The 19,780-nt window shown below is 47.0% G+C and overlaps 3 protein-coding genes and 1 gene segment (V, D, J or C); all 4 read right to left on the reverse strand.

Moving 5' to 3' along the window:
• Window positions 1-5,485: 5,485 nt before the first annotated feature.
• Window positions 5,486-6,759, reverse strand: LOC143826559 (T cell receptor alpha variable 2-like). The segment is given in 2 exon segments: window positions 5,486-5,835; window positions 6,717-6,759. Coding segments are annotated over 2 exon segments (393 nt in total).
• Window positions 6,760-10,188: 3,429 nt separating this feature from the next.
• Window positions 10,189-11,133, reverse strand: LOC143826400 (olfactory receptor 10S1-like). Its single transcript, XM_077315186.1, has one exon. The coding sequence runs from the start codon at window positions 11,131-11,133 to the stop codon at window positions 10,189-10,191; it is 945 nt and encodes a 314-aa protein (XP_077171301.1).
• Window positions 11,134-12,726: 1,593 nt separating this feature from the next.
• Window positions 12,727-13,833, reverse strand: LOC143825131 (olfactory receptor 10G6-like). The gene has a single exon (XM_077313155.1). The coding sequence runs from the start codon at window positions 13,831-13,833 to the stop codon at window positions 12,895-12,897; it is 939 nt and encodes a 312-aa protein (XP_077169270.1). The 3' UTR covers window positions 12,727-12,894.
• A 3,841-nt stretch (window positions 13,834-17,674) lies between these two features.
• Window positions 17,675-18,604, reverse strand: LOC143826560 (olfactory receptor 10G4-like). Its single transcript, XM_077315395.1, has one exon. It carries the CDS (start codon window positions 18,602-18,604, stop codon window positions 17,675-17,677), a length of 930 nt encoding a protein of 309 aa, XP_077171510.1.
• Between the last annotated feature and the right edge of the window lie 1,176 nt (window positions 18,605-19,780).

Below are 19,780 nucleotides of genomic sequence, written 5' to 3' on the forward strand. Positions count from 1 at the left end.
AAGTAAATAAAAGAGTATAATTGGTTGGTCATTACTTACTTAAAAATGCCATGATTAATATGGACATAGCCCACAGGAGAGTCATCTTCTTTCTTGATCAAAGTAGGGCAGACCCAAGAGAAAATAACTGGAAGGTGTTCTGTTCAGTTTCAGAGCTTTCTACTACTCGGTCCACTGGGTGGTGAAAAGATATTGAAATGCAGCTGGCTCTGTTCTTCTTCAAGATGTTGAACTTCCCGACAGGAGGGTGGTAAACCAAAGGATGTGGTTTGCAGCCCTGTGTGTGTTTTAGAAATATCAGGGCTTGAAATTTGACTTCCGACAGGTTGAAGTGTGAGCAGACGGTGCTCAACATCTTCACCTTGTGGTCCATAGCCACCCAGCAGCAAGCAATAAGAAGCTCGTTGAATTAATGATTGTGATTTTGTGAAACCCTGAGCTTCAACCCAGTTCCAGACATGTGTCTCTCTTTATACAATAGAATTCCTAAATTGCTTTGCTCAGGGGTGAGGTGGGGTTCTGCTTAGCACTGGATAAAACAGCAAAGCTGGAGAGGGGAGAGAGACCTAGCACTCTGACTGACTAACTGTTCTTCATAACAAAACGAACAGGGAGGAAGGTGCTCAAAGGAGCAAGAAGTTTCCAATTGAGCCAATCAGGATGCAGAAGGAAATTATTTGAAAAATACAACATACCTAACTATGTAACTCCTCTGATGTCCCCTGTAGGATATGCTTCATACATGCTGTCGAATCATGCACACAAGTTTGCCAATGCCGAAACGGCATTCAGCAGAAAGATTAACTAACTTCAGGGGCAGTAAAGATGTTCCCCCAAAAGCTGGAATGTTTTAAAAGCGAGCAACATCAACTGGATGGCTGAATATCCCGAGTGATATTCAGGGAAGCTGTTTCCCCCTAATAGTCTCATATGCTTCTTGCCCCTTATACCAGGGGTAGTCAACCTGTGGTCCTCCAGATGTTCATGGACTATAATTCCCATGAGCCCTGCCAGCGTTTGCTGGCAGGGGCTTATGGGAATTGTAATCCATGAACATCTGGAGGACCACAGGTTGACTAACCCTGCCTTATAGGACTTATAGGAAACATTTGAAGTTCTGAGTTGCCCTCTAGTGGCTAAAACTATAAACACAGAGAAGTCCTGTTGGATCTTCATTTTGCTTTATAGATTTAACATGGTTTGAATAAGCAATTGGCTCATTCTCAGAGGAACCTAGGAATCGTTGTAAAAAATATGCAAAATGTTTATGAGAGATTCCTAGTCCCCTCACATCAGAATTACCTTCCCGCCACCATCAGGGGTGTCTGGCAGCCCTATGCCTGGGGAATATTTAAATTGAGAAGGGCTAGAAACTTTATCTCAGTAGGAGTGCAGACTTCTAATCTGGAGAGCCAGGATTGATTCCTCGCTCCTCCTCCACAGGCAGCCATCTGGGTGACCTTGGGCTAGTCACAGCACTGATAAAGCTGTTCTGCCCGAGCAGGAATATCAGGGCTCTCTCAGCCTCACCCACCTCACAGGGTGTCTGTTGTGGGGAGAGGAAGAGAAGGCAACTGTACGCCACTTTGAGACTCTTTGGGGTAGAGAAAAGCGGCATATAAGTACCAACTTCTTCTTCAGTAATATCTAGGCTCTCTCAGCCTCACTCACCTCACAGGGTGTCTGTTGTGGGGAGAGGAAAGGGCGACTATAAGCCACTTTGAGACTCTTTCGGGTAGAGAAAAGCGGCATAGAAGAACCAACTCTTCTTCTTCTCATTCTATCTCATGTTTCAGCAATCCCTCTGCTACGTTTGATGTTGTCACATAAGTCCTCCGTGACCATCTGATTCTTGCAACTTTTTAATTAATTGCTGGATTGAGGGTGGTCTGTTTCATGCAGATTTTTCTCTACCCATTCCGTGTTGTGCAAAGATGTATACTGGAGTCCCTCTCTGCTTTGTGGTTTTCGTGCGGCTGTGCCCAGGGTTTCCCCCACTGTGTCTCTCATGGCACAGAAGAAGACGGCCGCGTCGTTCAGACTGCTGGCTCCTTTCTGCAAGTGGAAGGACTTCCTCGCCCTGAGGTGTCCCGCGAAGAAGCCGCCTCTGTTTTCCTTTCCAGAATATTCCGTCAGCAGAAGCTGCAGGGCCTCATGGTGGGAGCGCTGGACGTACCAGAACAGAGTTGCCGATCCAGAGTACTCGTAAGTACAGTTGATAAACAGGGGTTCTCCTTCCGTCACGAGAAGAGAGCTTGGGGCCTGTTTTACGGAATCTCCGTTAATCCCTTAAGGGAAGAAAAGACATCAGACTGTTATGTTTTCTTCCTTCCACAGAAACCCAAAACTGGAAGGGGGGAGATCAACTGAGTTAGACAAGCATCCCTGCAGAGAACGTTCTATGGAGTAGGAGATGAAAGAAAGTTAAAGAAGTCATGAGCTGGCAACCCCATGTGAATTGCAGTGCATAATTCTTTCCTACAGATCACCAGACATAATAACTCCAGCAGATCCCCACTTGGGCTCCCTACCTGGCCTCCCTACCTGGGCCCTCTAGCGATTACAGTCTGAGGCAGAGTGCTTGCACTCAAAAGCTCCCGCCTTGAATAAGTCTTTGTTGGTCTTAAAGGTGCTCCTGGACCCTGATTTTATTGTGCTACTTCAGAGCAACACGGCGACCCATTTGAGTCTGCCTACAGACTTTCTCTCTTCCCTCTCTGTATCAGGCTGCCTCCACCTCCTTCTGCTCTGCCTACGAGGGGGGGTTAATGTGCAACAAGAATCCTTCCTTTCTCCACTGTGCTTCAGAGCACAGAAGTACACGGCAGCATCTCCCAGGGTGACGCGATGGAGGATGAGTGTGGTGGATTTCTTGTCCTTGGGGGAGTGCAGCGTGCTCTCCGGATTAGCACTTTTCTCTTGGTAGCCCGGATAGGCCCCAGCAATATACTGAAGCCCTTGGCCAGGAAACTGGCGATACCACAGGACTTTCTCGGTGTTAACCGAAGAAAGATGGCAACTAAGATTGTGCGAGGTCCCCTCCAAGGCTGTGGCTGATCCCGGCTGGTCGATCTTCTGACCTCCTCCCTGAGTGCCTGCAAGGATATTTTTTAAAGAAAGGGAGAGAATTAGGGAGACATTTAACATGGATGTCGTAGGCATGCATGACTGGGGACCAAGCCATTGGAGGAAAGGCTGGGATACTTGGGAATGGGTCTCTTGAAGTATCTGAAAGGTGGTCACTTGAAGGAGGGCATGGAACGGATCCTGTCAGCAGCAAAGGATGGGTTTAAACTATGGGTAGAACGGTGCCAGCTAGATATCAGGAAAAAAAAACATCCCACATCCAGAGTAGTGGAGCAGTGGAGCATCCAAGCCCTATGGAGTCCACACAAGGAGGGAAAGAGAGAAATCAACTTACTTAGGACCGACAAGACGAACACAGCCAAGGTGTGAGAGAAACGCATGGTCCTCCCACCCATGGTCGATGAGGGACTCAAGAAGGACTGAAGGAGCAAGCAGGAGATTTTGGTTCAGAGCAGCTTCTGGTCCTGCATGAGAAGATATGGGGAACTGCAAGTGATTCTAGCAGGGGGAGGGTAGACCAAAGGATGTGGTTACCAGCCAGGTTCTCCTTGTGGGCCAAGGTTTCCGACGTGATCGGCTTCTAAGAGAGAGCATGAAGGAGCATTTCATGACATCTCCCCCTGGTTTTGTTTCCGTGGAGGTACGAACAACAAGGGCCAACCCTTCTGAGCCCTTATGAGGAAGGAATTTTTAGCCAAGAGAAATTGCAGAGTGGGAAATGAACAGCCACCCGCTAGAGGGCAGCATTTGAAAGGGAAAGCACATCCTGAGGAGTTTAGAGTCTTGTTCTGGCACAGTTTCGATTGGCAGCAGGATGGGTCTGCAAGTGTTGCTCTTTTGGCAAGCAGCCAAACAAAATCAGAGTCTGGGGGCACCTTTAAGAGCCACCAAGTTTTAGGCTGGGCATCAGCTTCTGTGTGCATGCACATTTTGTCAGATTGGTGTGCATGCACACGAAAGCTTATACCTTGAATAAAATTTTGCTGGTCTTAAAGGTGCAATCAAAGTGTTTATTTTTTTAATGTTGTTGTTGTTGTTATTTCTTAGAAGTATCCAAAAGGCTGTGCAAGACTAAATCACATGAGACCTTACTTCTACATGAGATTTGGGTAAGGGAGGCTAACCAGAGCACACTATTACATATGAAGATGGAAGGTCATTCAGGTTAGGGTGGGAAACACGCATTTTCCCCAAAGTGAAGATCGTGGTAGTCTAAGCCATAATGTTGTGGGGGTTCATCAGGGTTCAGGGGGCCTTGCCTGTGAATTTCTCTATCTCAGCATGGGTCATTTTCCCATTGGGTTTTTAATCTCTTCATCTGGGAAGAGGCTTGAAAATGTGGACGCAGCATCTGCAGGAAACATGCTCCTCACACATATGGGATGCATGGATTTGGGAGGGGCGGCCTTTTCTATTAACATTCGTCTGCAAACTCAGAGGTCCCCTGAGAATACTGAAATCTCACCCACTCCCAGACAAGGGAATTGTATGCCACCTATCGAATCCTGCAAACATAATGCCGAATGCTATTAAATAATGGCCAACAGGGATACGACACAGATCTTTTATTCTTTAGTTCGGTTTTTGCCGCATCTGTTTTACCGTGCATTTAGTGTATTTTGTTTTATGAAGTTCGTTGTATGGTTTTATTGGGGATTTTATGTACGGTAACTCGCCTCGAGCCTCCGGGGAGAGGTGAGTAACAAACTGAATGAATGAATGAATGAATGAATGAATGAATGAATGAATGAATGAATGAATGAATGAATGAATATGCCATCAAATGTCCAACAGAGATATCAACTCCAAGAAGCTGTTTGGAGATGTGTGATTTCATGGATGTTTTAGGCTGATTGATTGATTGATTGATTGATTGATTGATTGAATGATTGGAGTTCTATAACCGCCCCTCCCAGCATAGCCAGCTTGGGGCGGTTTACAGCATTTAAAACCATACAAATTTACATTAGCCACAGTATAACATAAAACAATAAAATTCATTAAAATTCAATATAAAATCATAGACCAGTCAAACCAACTAATATCTGTTAATGCTTCTGTTGTCCGGTCTGCTAATTCCTTCAGAAGGCCTCGTAGATGTTATGTCCTTCTTGGCTCCAGCCAAATACCTGATGGAAGAGCTCCGTCTGCAGAACTGAGCTAGTTCCGACAGGGCCCTCAGCTCTTCTGGGAGCTCATTCTGGGAGGACAGAAAAGGCCCTGGCCCTGGTTGAGGCCAATCTAAGGCTGAGGACCACCAACTTTTTGGACTTGGAAGAGCAAAGTGAAGTGCTCTTTGGGGGGGCTGGACTAGATGGTCTGTATGGCCCCTTCAAGCTCCCTCTATGATTCTAAATGCCACCGAGTGTCTCCCTCCAGCAGCAAACGAACCTACATCTCAGAGGTCTGAAGCCACTCCCCCTGGTGGTTTCTGTCCAAGCCCCCTAGTCTTTCCCACCACTGTGTCTGTCACAGCACAGTAGTAGACAGCAGCATCACCCATCTCCACCTGGCTGATGGAGAGTGTTGTAGACAGGCTGGGCTTGTCCACCTCCATAGTCAACCGTCCTTTTTTCACCGTCTGAAAGTAACCAGAGATGACCGAGTGAGGGGCTGTATCCAGGCTGTGCTTGTACCAGAAGAGTGAGTTGTATGCAGAGATGCTGTGGTTACAAGGGATCTTGGCTGTCCCTTCCAAAGAAACGGAGACTTCAGGAAGCTGAAGAATATCCCCATAGATGTCAACGCCTGGAAAAGACCACCATTTTTCTTAATGTGGTTTTGCCCGGTTTTCTTTTCTGGCAAATTACCTCCTTCGTTCCTTTCCCCTCCCCGGGATATTGGATGGAAAAGTTGAAAAGTGAGAAAGGGAAAGACTTCTGGAAGGGGGGGGGGAACTGCTTGTCTTTCCTTCCCTAAATCTTAATCTCTTAATCTCTCCACTTACTTAGGAAAAGTAGTCCGAAGAAGTAAACGCAGGGACCTGGCCAAGTTCTTGAGACCATTTTGAAGGACACGGATGGTCCTGCTGAGATGTTTTCCTCCTGGAAGGTGGCTCCGTAACACGCAACAGAAGCAGAAGCGGTCCCTGAGTGTAGCAGATTCTTCACTTAGTGTACTGTCCTTTGTTCTCATTGGCAAGTCGGAAATAGAAGAGCATTTTGCGGTTCTCTTCACCCACTCAGGAAATAAGAACCCTCCCAGGGTCTTTACCTCATACAGGAAGACTCTGTAGTGCCACCTTGTGAACTAAAGGAGGCAAGACCACCTCCCATGACCAAGCTGTGTGGATTAGACCTTGGGTTGGGTCTCCTGGCTTTCTTTTCATAAAATGTGCAGAAAGGGGAGGGGGAGATATTGTCCACTGGAGGGCAAGCAGCATATGGAAAACTGCAAGGCAGAGAAAATTAATACTAAAGACCTTCTCCACATGTACAATATGGCTGCCTTGAACAGATTGGACACCCCAATTACATTTCAAAGCCAATCCACAGAAACCTCAGGAGTGTTGAGAACTGGGTTTGATTCCCTGCTCCTCTGGATTTGATTCCCCAGCTGGGAGACCTTGAGCCAGCCCCAGTTCTCTTCTCTAACACATTGCAGGGTTTTTGCCCAGCCGTCCAAAGCACCTGCCTCACTGTGCTTCCACAGCACAGAAGTAGGTAGCTGCATCTCCGTACTGGACCCCTGCGATGTTCAGGCGACTCGACTTTTCCCCTTTGTCGAGGTCGGCGCTGAAGTGGCGGTCCTTTCTGGCTTCTTTTCCCACTAGCGTGAACAAATGTGTCGGTCTATTTCCCGGAAGCTGCTGGTACCACTGCAAGCTGTAGAAATTGGCTGTTTTGTACGTGCAGAGAATGGTGGCATTCTCTCCTTCCCTGGTGCGCGCCAACAAGCTCTGCTCCACCTCCTCTTGGCATCTGACCCCTGTAGGGAAATGATGTGCGGTCAGTTCAGTGACCGATTGCTCATTGGGCCAAAGTGGAAAGCTACAGAACCCCATGAATTGACTTCCTTCTTCAGGGATCCCAGCTGGTTTCTTCCACCAGGAATCTTCTCCTTAAATCTAGGGTCCATTTAAGAGGGATCTAACAGTCTCGGCAGGGAGAGGAAGGCAGAAATGGGACATCCCCAACACCTACCATAGAAAAAGACAGTCGGTAGAATCAGGATAGCCCAATGAGGAGTCTCCATCTCTGTCATTTATCCCTCGTCCTGAAGCTCTGTTTGATCGTTGATGCTGAAACACGTAACTCTGGAAACGGAGACTGTGTCAAGCTTCACACTGCTTGTGCTGTAGAAACCTGCCAGTCAAGGACAGGCATCTCTCAACCACAAACTGGGAGGGGGGGGGAGAGCCAGGCTATAAAAAGAGCTCCACTAGGCTCATTTCACCACACCCCCTTCAAGTGAGTGTGGTGTAAGAGTGGAGGACTCTTATTTGTAGAATCGGGTTCGATTCCCCCCCTCCTCCACATACAGCCAGCGGAGTGCCCTTGGGACCAGAACAGTTCTCTCAGAACTGTTCTTGCTGTGCAGTTCTCTTAGAGCTCCCCCAGCCCCACTGACCTATTGTGGGAAGAGGAAGGGAAGCGTGTTTGCAAGCCACTTTGGGATTCCTTTGTGAAATCCTGTTCTTCACAATAACCCTGTATGGTAGGACTAACAGTGACTCACCCTGTAGGGTCCCCAGATGGGACCTGGGAATCCCCCAGCTTTACAGCTCTGGAGGACTTGGAGGGTGGTCTCTGTAGCATTATGCTCCATTGAGATGGGAGAATGTTTTTTTTTTTAAAAGCATATGCCTTTACATTATTTGTGGTATAAACCAGGAAGTGACATATCATAGCTCTAGGAATCACCAGAAACTTTATCGCTTTACTATAGGGTTTTCAGATATTCCTAGAGCTACCTCCTGTCACTTCCGGGTTTTTCACTGAAAGCAATATAATAATGAAGCTTCCAGGCTGAGATAACCTCCAGTGCGTAACTTACTTTTGCCTGTTAATTAGGACGAGAGATGCATGGATGAAGCTTTATGTAGCTGATTCATTTTACAAATGCTGTTTTTATCTGTTTTTATTTGTTCGCTCTGCTTCCGAGTGGCCTGCAGGCCACAATAAAGACCGAACTGAAGGGAAGTGATGTAACGGCACATGCAATCTCGTGGCCCCCCGGGACCCTTACCCCAAGCCTCCCTTCAGTTGCCGTCAACCCTGGAGCAAAGCCCTATAATTCAAACAGCCTAACAGGTGAAAATGACATTTTGTCCAGCGGCTGCTCCTGCTTCTGAGGCTGTACCCGGCTTGAGTCTTAACGCCTATGACAAGGGCCATAAACTTGGTTGCTCAAACGAAACGCTGCAGGGATCAAGTTGCTGAGCGCTGCCCCTATTCATTAGGCTTCGTAGCATTTCGACATTTTCACAGCCTCCGGCAGAAGCGAATAATTGCTAACCATTCCAACATCTGACATCAGGAGCAATTAGGCAAGGGCGAAGACACCTGTGGCCGACTAACTCCTCCGAACGTAACTTTCCGTCCCGCGGTTGCTAAGACGCTGTGTTTCCATGTGAACTTCTGATCCTCACTGGATCTCATTAGAGCCCAGCGTAATTCTCAGCCTTACTGAATCTTTAATTATCTCCTTCGTCACTAATAGCTTTTGGGGCATGCCGTTCCCCGTGGTTAATTAAGCAGTGTCCGTAACGCGAGTCCCTCCCGTGTCTTGTTAGGCAAAGCTGCTAAGCGCGACCGTGTTTAGAGGATTCAGGACCCAGGACAATTTCTGGCTCTGCAGACCTGGCGCTTGGCCAATGCAGCCAGTTCGAACGAGACAATTACCTCTAGGCTAATTACGGTAGAATACAGAGCAACATAGGAGGTGCAGGTGTGACGTTGCCGTAGATCAGACCCGTTTCGCAGGTATCACCCGAGTTGCGTCTTCAATTATATCATTTGGCGGTCACTGGATTGCTATCATTAGCAGCGTGCGCCACATGGATACTCTCTTTCTGCAGGTCTCTCGCCGATAAAAATGAAGAAGGCGGGCTGGGGAACAGATGGCGAAGCCGAGAGAAAGTGTATCATGTAACATTACCACACCAAAGGGGCCTAACGCAATCTTGTGGATCTCAGCACCCTGGGGGAATGAGGAAGTGGTCCTGCGCCTCTCCTGGGGGCCCCACCATGTGGGCGAAATGAATGTAGGGATACCATTGGCATGTCAAAGGCAGTGAGCGGAAATCCTCTCTGGTTTCTTTGTTCCTGGGCTGTACCATTTTAATCAACAGGGGGACGGTGGAATATTTCAGTCTGTCCTGTGCTTTTGTAACCCATGTTACAATCTCTTTAGCTGATGCCAGGCATCCCCCACCCCAGACTCCCAATTGCCCAATGCCACTTGGTATGGGACTATTTTTAAAAGCTACCAGCAAAGGGACTATTTTTAAAAGGGACTATTTTTAAAAGCTGCCAGCATTGTATGCGCCATTTTATCATTTCTGAGGGAAACCGGGAAGTGACTGCAGGTAACTCTGGCAATCACTGGACGTTCTATGACTTTATCATAGAGTTTCTGGTGATTCCTAGAGCTGCCCACCCTCACTTCTGGATTTTCTCCAGGAGTGATGTCTTTATGATCATGATTCTATGCCTACTCTACCGCTCAATCTCTGGGAATTTCTTAACGTTACAGATGGTGCAGCCCATAATATGGTAATTTGGAGGAGCCCGCTCAAATGAACTTCATCTGTGAAATGAGATCGTAACATCCTTGTGGAGAAACAGGCTTGGTATTGAACAACAACAACAACAACAACAAATTACCAAGTGTGAACAATGTGTATTTTATGAATAAGGCAAGGGAAAGAAATAAGATTTGTCCGAGTTCTGATTTTCTTCTAGCTGAGGTTCCATATGCAGATAACAGTGAGATCAGTTCCTCCATATTTCACATATTTACAATGGGATCAGACAGACCCATCAGTGTCCAGCGCTTCAGACCACAAAAAAGTCCCCTAAATCTATATGAAGATTCTCCTCCCCCACCGTCAGTGACTCTACAGTACATAGAACTGGTTTCGCCAATGAACAGCCCATCCTACCTATCCTGAAGAACTGAGGGTCCACTGAACCATTTTGACAGTGCTTTTTTCACTTCCTTGTTCCTCAATGTATATATGAATGGGTTCAACATGGGGGTGATGATGGTGTAGAATACAGCCAGGGTCCCATGAGTAGAATCACTAGAAGATGGGAACATATATATAAACATCGGAGGCCCATAATAGAGGATCACCACCGTGAGGTGAGCGCTGCATGTGGAGAAGGCCCGATGCCTTCCCTGCGTCGTTTGGATTTTCAAAATGGCGGCCGCTATGTAACCGTAGGAGACGCAAATAAGCATAAAACAGCCAGCGGCAACAAATCCAATGTTAGCCAATATGACGGTGTGGTTCACGGAGGTGTCCGCACAGGCCAGCTTTAGCAGTGGGGGTATGTCACAAAAAAAATAATCAACTCGGTTGGGCCCACAATAGGACAGGTGAAAGGTCAGGCTGGTATGGATAGCAGCATGGACTGAACCAGTAAGCCAGGTGCCGGCTGCAAGCCCAAAGCAGACCCTTTGGTTCATGAGCGTGGCATAGTTCAGTGGATGACAGATGGCGAGGTAGCGGTCGTAGGCCATCACGGTGTAAAGGAAACATTCAGTACTTGCCAGGAAGTGAAAGGCATAGAGTTGGATAATGCAGCCCGTGAAGGAGATGGTTCTATCCCTGGACATTATGAAACCAGCTAAAATTTTGGGGACTGTGACAGAGGAGAGACAGGTGTCAAGGAAGGAGAGGTGGCAGAGAAAGAAATACATGGGGAGACGATGAAGTTGGGCTTCGGACGAAATGGTGAAGAAGATCAGGAGATTCCCCAGAACTGTCAACAAGTAGATGACCAAGAAGATGAGGAAGAACAGGGCAGGGAGTTGGCTGGTGTTTGGTAGGCCCCCAAGAATGAACACTTTCACTCCAGTTTGGTTTCCCAGCTCCATCTGCCAGAAGGAAGAAAGCTTGAAACAAATGAGAGAGAGCAAGAGAGAGAGAAAAGAACCATGAGAATATTCAAAGCAGAATCACATTAGGATAATTTACTGGTTTGTTGTTCAAGTCACAGCTGATTTACGGCAACCCCATAGCATCTTGAAGATGAGATATTCAGAAGCAACAAAAGGCAAGCTGATGGGATCCAACTTGATGGATTCTCGACAAAAGCATAGTTCTGAGTTCAAAAGCACTTACCTCCTGAGATGCCGGCATAGTGGATGAGTATGAACATAGTTTTCATTGTGATAGAGTTCTTTAGGAGCCATACTATATATCCACGCGCCTCTGGGAACTCCACCTGTGAACTCCTCAGAGTGCCTTGCTGAAGACTTAAGCTCTGGGAGGTGGAATGAGAGCTTTCTGCTTTCTTGCGTACCTGACAAAACATTGTTCTGTTTCTTCTCCAGGTGGAGCTATACCCAGCTTGGAAAAAATAATCATACTATTGCCCTTTGGGTTATCCGCCAAGGGCTCTGGGAAGCAGCTTGATTCATTTCCCATTCTGAATTATTGAACAGCTTCCAGGAAGAACAGCCAAAATATGACCATCCCTGTCAAAGGCCATGGTACCAATCACATCAAATCTGGTGGAGCACATTTTCATTTAGAGCGGCTTGTACACAACCCACCCAAGGATTACTTGGTGATCTCTTTTATTTGCATAGGGAATGTAGTAGAACTTGCTGGCAGAGTTTAATTACGGGAGAGAGGAGTAAAGCACTAGGATTCTTAAAAATACTTATTTATTTGTTTATTATTTGATTTATATAATGCCGTTTTTCACATAGACTCGCAGCGGTTCACAGAATAAAAACTAGTAAAACACAATAAAACCCCATAAAGATCCCCTCACAACAACCGGTGGTGGGAGAGAAAAATAGCCCCTTCCCCTCCCTCCCCATTCAGTTTTATTATGAAGAGAGATAACTTTGCATAGAGAGAGAGGGGAGAGGGACCTAACTAACTAACTGTTCTGCTGTTCTGCATTCATTCTTCTGTTCTGTTCATTCGGAAAGCATGCAGGGAGGAAGTATGCTCAGAGGACCAGGAAGTCTGTCAATGACCCAATCAGGACTATTTTCAGAGACTATCTGAAAAATATCAGGAAGTTCCTGATCTAACTATGCTAAATATATATGCCTCTGATGCCCCCTGCAAGACACCCTTTATATTCTGTTCAATTCTGCAAACTGCTGATCTTACACATTCCAACAGAATTTACCTTCATTTATTTTAGACGCTTTCAGTTAGCACACCTATTTTTATCGGCATGCTGCAGTTTGACGCGGAGAACCAAGAGAAAAAGATCGAGGCCCTTGGTGAATAAACAGGTTGGGCAGAGGGAACAAAACTGCTAGGACATTTGAAAGAAAAGACAAAGACGGGAGGTGGATTTGTGTACGTTTATTGATATATGTATGTAAAGGTTTCTACGATGCCTCAAAACCATCAGGTGGTAAATGACACCCAATCATAGCTTGTAGAATTGGAAGGGACCTCCTGGGTCATCTAGTCCAACCCCCTGCACTGTGCAGGACACTCACAACCCTCTCGCTCATCCACTGTCACCTGCCACCCCCTTGAGCCTTCACAGAATCAGCCTCTCCGTCAGATGGCTCTCCAGCCTCTGCTTAAAAACCTCCAAAGATGGAGAACCCACCACCTCCTGAGGAAGTGGGCATGGAAATCCTTTCCGCTATCTTGTGAAATTATTCTACTAGCACAGAGGTCTTTCTTACCCATAACTTCTTCAAGGCATGCTTCATCTCTTTGTTCCTCAGTGTGTATATGATGGGATTCAGGAGGGGAGTCACGGTGGTGTAAAAGACAGCCACCACACCATCCAGAGGGTCCTGAGAAGACGGCCTTAGGTAGATGAACACCAAAGGGACGTAGTACGTCACCACCACAGTGATATGGGCAGCACACGTGGAGAAAGCCCGGTGTCGGCCCTCAGCGCTCCGGATCCTCAGGATGGCCGAGATGATATACACGTAGGAAGTGAGGATGAGAAAGAAGCAGGTCACGGCTAAGAATCCAATGTCTACAAAGGTCACCATCTCATTGAAGGATGTATCAGCGCAGGCCAGTTTCAACACGGCTGGGATGTCGCAGAAAATATAACCCACCCGGGTCCCGCAGCCATAGGGCAAGTGAAAGGTCAGGCTGGTCTGGATCATGGAGTGCAGCGAGCCCCCAAACCACGTCCCAAAGGAGAGGCACAAGCAGGCTTTCCGGCTCATGAGGGTGCCGTAATGGAGGGGCCTGCAGATGGCCAGGAAGCGGTCGTAGGCCATGACGGTGTACAGGAAGCATTCCGTGCAGCCCAGGAAGTGGAAGAAGAAGAGTTGGGCCACGCACCCACCGAGGGAGATGACTCCACCGCCCTTTACGAATCCAGCAATCACCTTGGGGACGACCACCGAGGAGACGGTCATGTCCAAGAAGGAGAGGTGGCAAAGGAACCAGTACATGGGTCGGTGCAGCTGGGGCTCGGATACCACCGCCAAGAGGATGAGGAGGTTTCCCAAGACTGTCATCAGGTAGATGAGCAAGAAGAAGAAGAACAGTGGGGCTCCCAGCTGAAGGGGGTACGGGAATCCCACTATGACGAAGTGGTACGTTTCCGTTCGGTTTCCGCTCTCCATTTGAGCACACCTGGCTGTGCCAGCAAAAGGGCAGGTCACCTGGATAACATCAACGATGACAAGGCAGAAGATAGTCACATGCCGCATCGACTGTTCTCCTCGAGATAAAATCATGCACAATCTCTTATGCGGTTTCTAAGAGGGGGGGAAAAAACATATGTATTATAAATGAAACAGTAGCTGGTTTAAATCTTCATAGTTTAAACCCTCCACGTAAGAGTCCACCTCCCTTAACTACTACACCAGGGAAGACAATCAGAAAATTATTATTCGTGTAATCTCTGGAAGCTTCAGCTAGAGAAAGGATCTCACAGAGCTAACTCTGGGGAGTTGTCTTTGGCCAGTGTAGACAGGTGTTGCGCTAGGTGGAGAATTAGTCTGCCTTCAGAAGAAGAAGAAGAAGAAGAAGAAGAAGAAGAAGAGTTGGTTTTTATACTCCGCTTTTATTTATTTATTTATTTTATTACATTTGTACACTTCCCTCGCTTAAGACTCAGGGCAGTTCACATAGAACATAACAGAACAATCACATTAAACGTTAAAGAAGTCACAAAGCAGCTTACAATTGCCTTCCCAAAGACACCCTGTGAGGGAGGGGAGGCTGAGAGAGCCCTGAGATGACTGAAGAAGAAGAAGAAGAGTTGGTTCTTATATGCCGCTTTGCCCTACCCGAAGGAGTCTCAAAGCAGCTAACAGTCACCTTCCCATTCCTCTCCCCACAACAGGACACCCTGTGGGGTGGGTGAGGCTGAGGGAGCTTCTGATAGGACTGCTTGGTCTGAATATCACTATCAGGGCTGTGACATGCCCAAGGTCACCCAGCTGGCTGCGTGGGCAGGGAGATACCCACCTGAAGCTGAGTTGATGGAAGTATACCAAGCCATTCCCATCTTGCCTCATTAAATGAATGTCAAAGAAGCCAGAATTGCAAATTCCAGTGAATATATAACAGTATTGGATCAGAAGGCAGATAAAGCCCCTCCAGAAGCTGGGAAAATACAAATCCTTCCTTTGTAGGGTGTGCTTCACTCAGGCATCCCAGGGCTGTGACCGCTCTCCCGGTTGGCTGAAGCTGAGTATTTATGTTACCGAAACACGCCTTCATCATGCATCATTTTGTGAACCTCTTTCCCTCCAGATCACTCCCCAGGTGGCAGTGAGATTTCGTTTGTTTTTTGCCTTAAAATAATTAATGAGGTCTCCTGTTTACAAATTCCAACGAGAGTTGTTTAAAAAAGGAAGAGAAGCAGGGACACAAATAGTTTTATTTCTTTAAATAAAGAGAACGGTTGACAGAAAGAAAAGATTCTGGGAGAGCTGGGATGTGCAAGAGCTGCTGCAGTGTGCATGATTGAACAGAATATGGGGAATGTCCTGTAGGGGGCATCAAAGTTAGCATAGAAACTTCCGGATGGTTTTCAAATAATCTCCTCCAGAGACACAGCTTGGTGTCGTGGTTAAGAGTGGTGGCTTCTAATCTAGCGAGCCGGGTTTGATTCCCTGCTCCTCCACATGCAGCCAGCTGGGTGACCTTGGGCTAGTCGCAGTCCTGGTTGTGCTTTTCCCCCCTGCTACAGACAGACTTACATGGACACTCATCTTGAGCTACACCTACATTATCAGCACTTCCCGCCAGCGTCAGTGATCGTGTTGCTTCATCCGCATGTGCCTATAATTAATTTTTGTACGTGTTCTGGATCAGAGAAAAAGTGGAGCTGACGGCAGCATACAGGATTTCCGGTCCTCCGTTTTGTTTGCACCGCGACTCCCCTGAAACATAGGACGGTTGTTGGCAGAGTTTAAGCATGCAAAGAGAGGCAGAGCACCAAGCTGTGTCAAAGAATAAAATAGTTTTATTGAGAAGAGAAAAAACTGTATAGTAAGAGAGAGGAGAGGGAGTTGAATGGCCTAACTGTTGTTCTTCATTTGAAGGCAGGCAGAGTGGAAAGGTACTCAAAGGAGCACAAAGTCTCTAACTGAGCCAGCTGGAGGGGATTATTTGAGACATACTAGAAAGTTCCTATTTTAACTATGCCAAATACACCTCTCCTCTGGTATCTCCTGTAGGATTTCCTTCACATGCGACTGAATCGTGTGCTCTAAAGATCCTGCTTGTTCCAACATGGGTAAGAGAGGGTGTGATGGTTTTCAGAACACCCCATGAACTAAACAGGTAGGTGGGGATTCCAAGCCAGGTTTCCCCCACTATAACCACGGCACTACACTGGAACAAGCATAGTTTGGATGGCAGGGATGAAAAGAACTTTGCCCAGATGTGGCTTCTCCAGTACCATGGAGATTACAGAGCAGACAGTCCCAGTTTAAGCACCATTTCTCCCCTTGATTCTCCATCCTGGCCCCCACCTGGTGGAATGAGCTCCCAGAGGAGATCAGGGCCCTGCCGGAGCTAAAACAGTTCCGCAGGGCCTGCAAAAGGGAGCTCTTCCGCCAGGCATTGGGTTGAGACCAGGCATAACCAAGAACATCTGAAGGGCCCCAATCCCTCCCTCCCTCCCTCCCTCCCTCCCAGAAATCCATCAATGCACTCTGCTCCTGGACCTGTTTGCAGTGTTTGCACTGTTACAATTATCAGTTAGTAGTATTGATGTTATGGTTATTTATATGTTATGGATTGTTTATACACTTTATGTAAACCACGCTGAGCCTCCGGGGAGGGCGGCAGATAGATAGATAGATAGATAGATAGATAGATAGATAGATAGATAGATAGATAGATAGATAGATAGATAGATAGATAGATAGATAGATAGATAGATAGATAGATAGATAGATAGATAGATATGATGGCCCAAACTTTGTTAAACTTCCTATTATAGCCTAGACAGTGTGGTGTAGTGATTAAGAGGGGTGGACTATATCCTGGACAACTGGATTTGATTTCCCACTCCTCCACATGCAGCCACCTGGGTGACCTTCGGCCAGTCGTTGGTCTCTTAGAGCTGTTCTAGCAGAGCAGTTCTCTCAGAGCTTTCTTAGCCCCACCTCCCTCACAGGTTGTCTGTTGTGGGGAGAGGAAGGATAAGGCGATTGTAAGCCGCTTTTTGGATAGTGAAAAGCGGGGTATAAAATCCAACTCTTCTACTATTGCTGCTGACTGAGGAAATGAAGAGATTCCTTAATTTAAAACATATTTCTTCTGCTTTTCAGGGTCTACAAGGTCATGAACATTTTAAAAAACACTACAACTTTTGAACAGGTAAAAATACATTTAAAATGATACCATCATTTCTTCAGCACCACATGAGCAGACACCGGGAGGCAGGCTAGTCACAGTGACTGGGGATAGGCCTAAAAACCTCCACCCATTGGCAGAAGGCACCAGCAAAGGGAGACAGATGGTCTCCCTGGGGAGAGATTTCCAAAATCCCGGGGCCATGACCAGAAAGGCCCTTTCTCAGGTTGCACCCATCTGTCTTCAGAGGCAGGGGCAACCCAAGAGGACCAGAGTGTAGGGGAACATTCATACAGCAGGAGGTGATCCTTAAATTATGTTCCAGGGCTTTAAAGACCAACACCAGTGCCTTGAATTGAGATAACAACATGAAAACCACTTATCCACCACCACTGTGACCTCATAAACGTCATTCGTTCGAAGTGTTGCCTCCCAGCCTATAGACATAATACAGCTGCCACAAAAAATCATTGCGCATAACTAAACGCAATACCAGTGAATGCTGCAGTGGAGGCTAATGTGGTCATCAGTAGACACCGCCCGAGATTTAGGAGCACAATTTCATCACCCGAACGAATGCAAAGGGACAGTTTTAACGTATCCTGGCTGTGGCTGTTATGTCTCTCAAAGTTCCCGCCCTGCCAACTTTCACGACAAGACCTTGTTGAATATCAGTTTCCTCATGGCCTTCTTGATGTCTTCGTTCCTCAAGGCATAAATAACGGGGTTCAGGACGGGCGTTATGGAGGTGTAAAAAACTGACACGCACTTCAAGACTGGGTGGCAGGTGGCTGGCTGCATGTAAATCAGTATGCAGGGGCCGTAGAGGAGGACGACCACCGTGAGGTGAGAGGCACAGGTGGAAAAGGCCTTCTTCTTCCCGTCTTCAGAGCGCATCTTGAGAACGGTGGTGAATATGCGGAGGTAGGAGCCCAGGATCAACGCGAAGCTGCTCAAGGCCACGAGGCCGATGTTCACCATGACGACGGTTTCATTGAGAGCGGTGTCTGCACAGGCCACGTTGAGCAAAGGTGGAACGTCGCAGAAGTAGTGGTCAAGTTGGTAGGGGCCACAGTAAGGGAGGCGGAACGTGAGCGTAGTTTGGAGAGTGGAATGGAGCACACCCACCAAACATGTTCCAGCCACCAGCTTGGCGCAAGCCACCTTGCTCATGATCCTGGCGTAGTGGAGGGGGTCACAGATGGCCACATAGCGGTCATAGGCCATGACAGTGAGCAGGAAACACTCGGTGCCACCAAAGAAATGGAAGGCGTAGAGCTGAGCTATGCAGCTCTTATAGGAAATGGCTTTCGAGCCAGTGAGGAAGTCCGTCAGCATCTTGGGCACCGTGGTGCTGGAATACAACATGTCCAGGAGGGACAGCTCGCAAAGGAAATAGTACATGGGAGAATGGAGCGGCGGGCTGGAAAGGACCGTGAGGACTATGAAGAAGTTGCCAAGAAGCGTCAACATGTAAATGACCAGGAAGACCACGAAAAAGAGGATCCGAAGCTCCAGAACTTCAGAAAACCCCAGGAGAGTAAACTGAATCTCAGCAGTGAGGTTAGGTTCTTTCATCTTTTACGGTATTCCACATCTTACGAGCTCACGGTCTTGCGCCTAATCCAGAGAAGGAGAATTGGAACATGGTTATGCTATACGACAAGAGAAAACATGATAAAAGTGTGTGGACTAAAGTCCAATTTTGCAAAAGGCTGCAACCCAAACAGCAGAAGCAACAGGTAAATCAATTTTTAAAAAGCAGCATAGCAATCTCATGCTAGCCCAAGCCTTGGCACATAAAATAATTTTCACCTGAGGCCTACAGCTCCGATGAGTAGCGAAACCTGGCATCCCTGCGGTCAGCTCTCTCTTCAGATGCTCTGTACGGAACAGAAGAGAAGGAGAGTATTGAAGAAAGTTGATGGCAGTCTGACACCCAGGTATGTGCAGAAGGAGTTTCATGAGCAGAGAATGATTTCTCCTTCATTCTTTCCAGGAACCAGAAGATTAAAATATTTAACTCAATAGACGTTGCTGTCAGTCTTACTTCCCACTGTAATCCTGGAAATCCCTTCTGGAACGATGCAATATGGCACATGAATATTCATCAGAGTAAGGGAAATGCTTCCCGAAGATGGTATCTAAGTACGTTCTGTTCAAATGTGGGGTATTATTGCTGGAATCCAGTGATGTAAAACGGACTTAGCACTTTCTTTCCTATATAGTGGCCAGTAATTGGTTGCACAAGATCGTACCGCACACGACATGCAAGATGGGATGTAGTAAGAGTGACAACGAACAAGCAGATTCAGTGCTCTTTTCTCAGCATCTCTGCTTGTTCAAGAGCTCTAGCACAGCAGGAAGTTTTGCCCCAGGTCCAACCTGTGTTTTGTGTCGGATATCACCTTGGAAGTATGCTGTCAAGGTAGCTCAGAGTCAAAAATAAATTACATTATTCCCCCAGCCACACGGACAAAATTAATAAACACCAATGCAAAAATATCTACGGGTGACAGCCAGCCAGTTGAGGCAATCTTCTGAAGGACTGTGCGTGCACACGAAAGCTTATACACGGTAAAATACGATTCTATGATTCTATCACACTTCACTTACCCCCCCCCCACACACACACACACAAACAAAGCCCGTATCTCACTTAGAATAGTTTTGCCTTTGCAGAAGTCAACAGGGTCAAAGCTTTGAAAGATACTGCCAAAGAAATGTTTTTGTGGTTGCATCGGGAGCAAACAG

Source organism: Paroedura picta, chromosome 16, assembly GCF_049243985.1.
Source record: "Paroedura picta isolate Pp20150507F chromosome 16, Ppicta_v3.0, whole genome shotgun sequence".
Classification (NCBI taxonomy): domain Eukaryota; kingdom Metazoa; phylum Chordata; class Lepidosauria; order Squamata; family Gekkonidae; genus Paroedura; species Paroedura picta.

Excerpts from the sequence above, each read along its gene's own strand:
- LOC143826400 (XM_077315186.1), bottom strand. The coding sequence starts at position 11,133 with ATGGAGCTGGGAAACCAAACTGGAGTGAAAGTGTTCATTCTTGGGGGC.
- LOC143825131 (XM_077313155.1), bottom strand. The coding sequence starts at position 13,833 with ATGGAGAGCGGAAACCGAACGGAAACGTACCACTTCGTCATAGTGGGA.
- LOC143826560 (XM_077315395.1), bottom strand. The coding sequence starts at position 18,604 with ATGAAAGAACCTAACCTCACTGCTGAGATTCAGTTTACTCTCCTGGGG.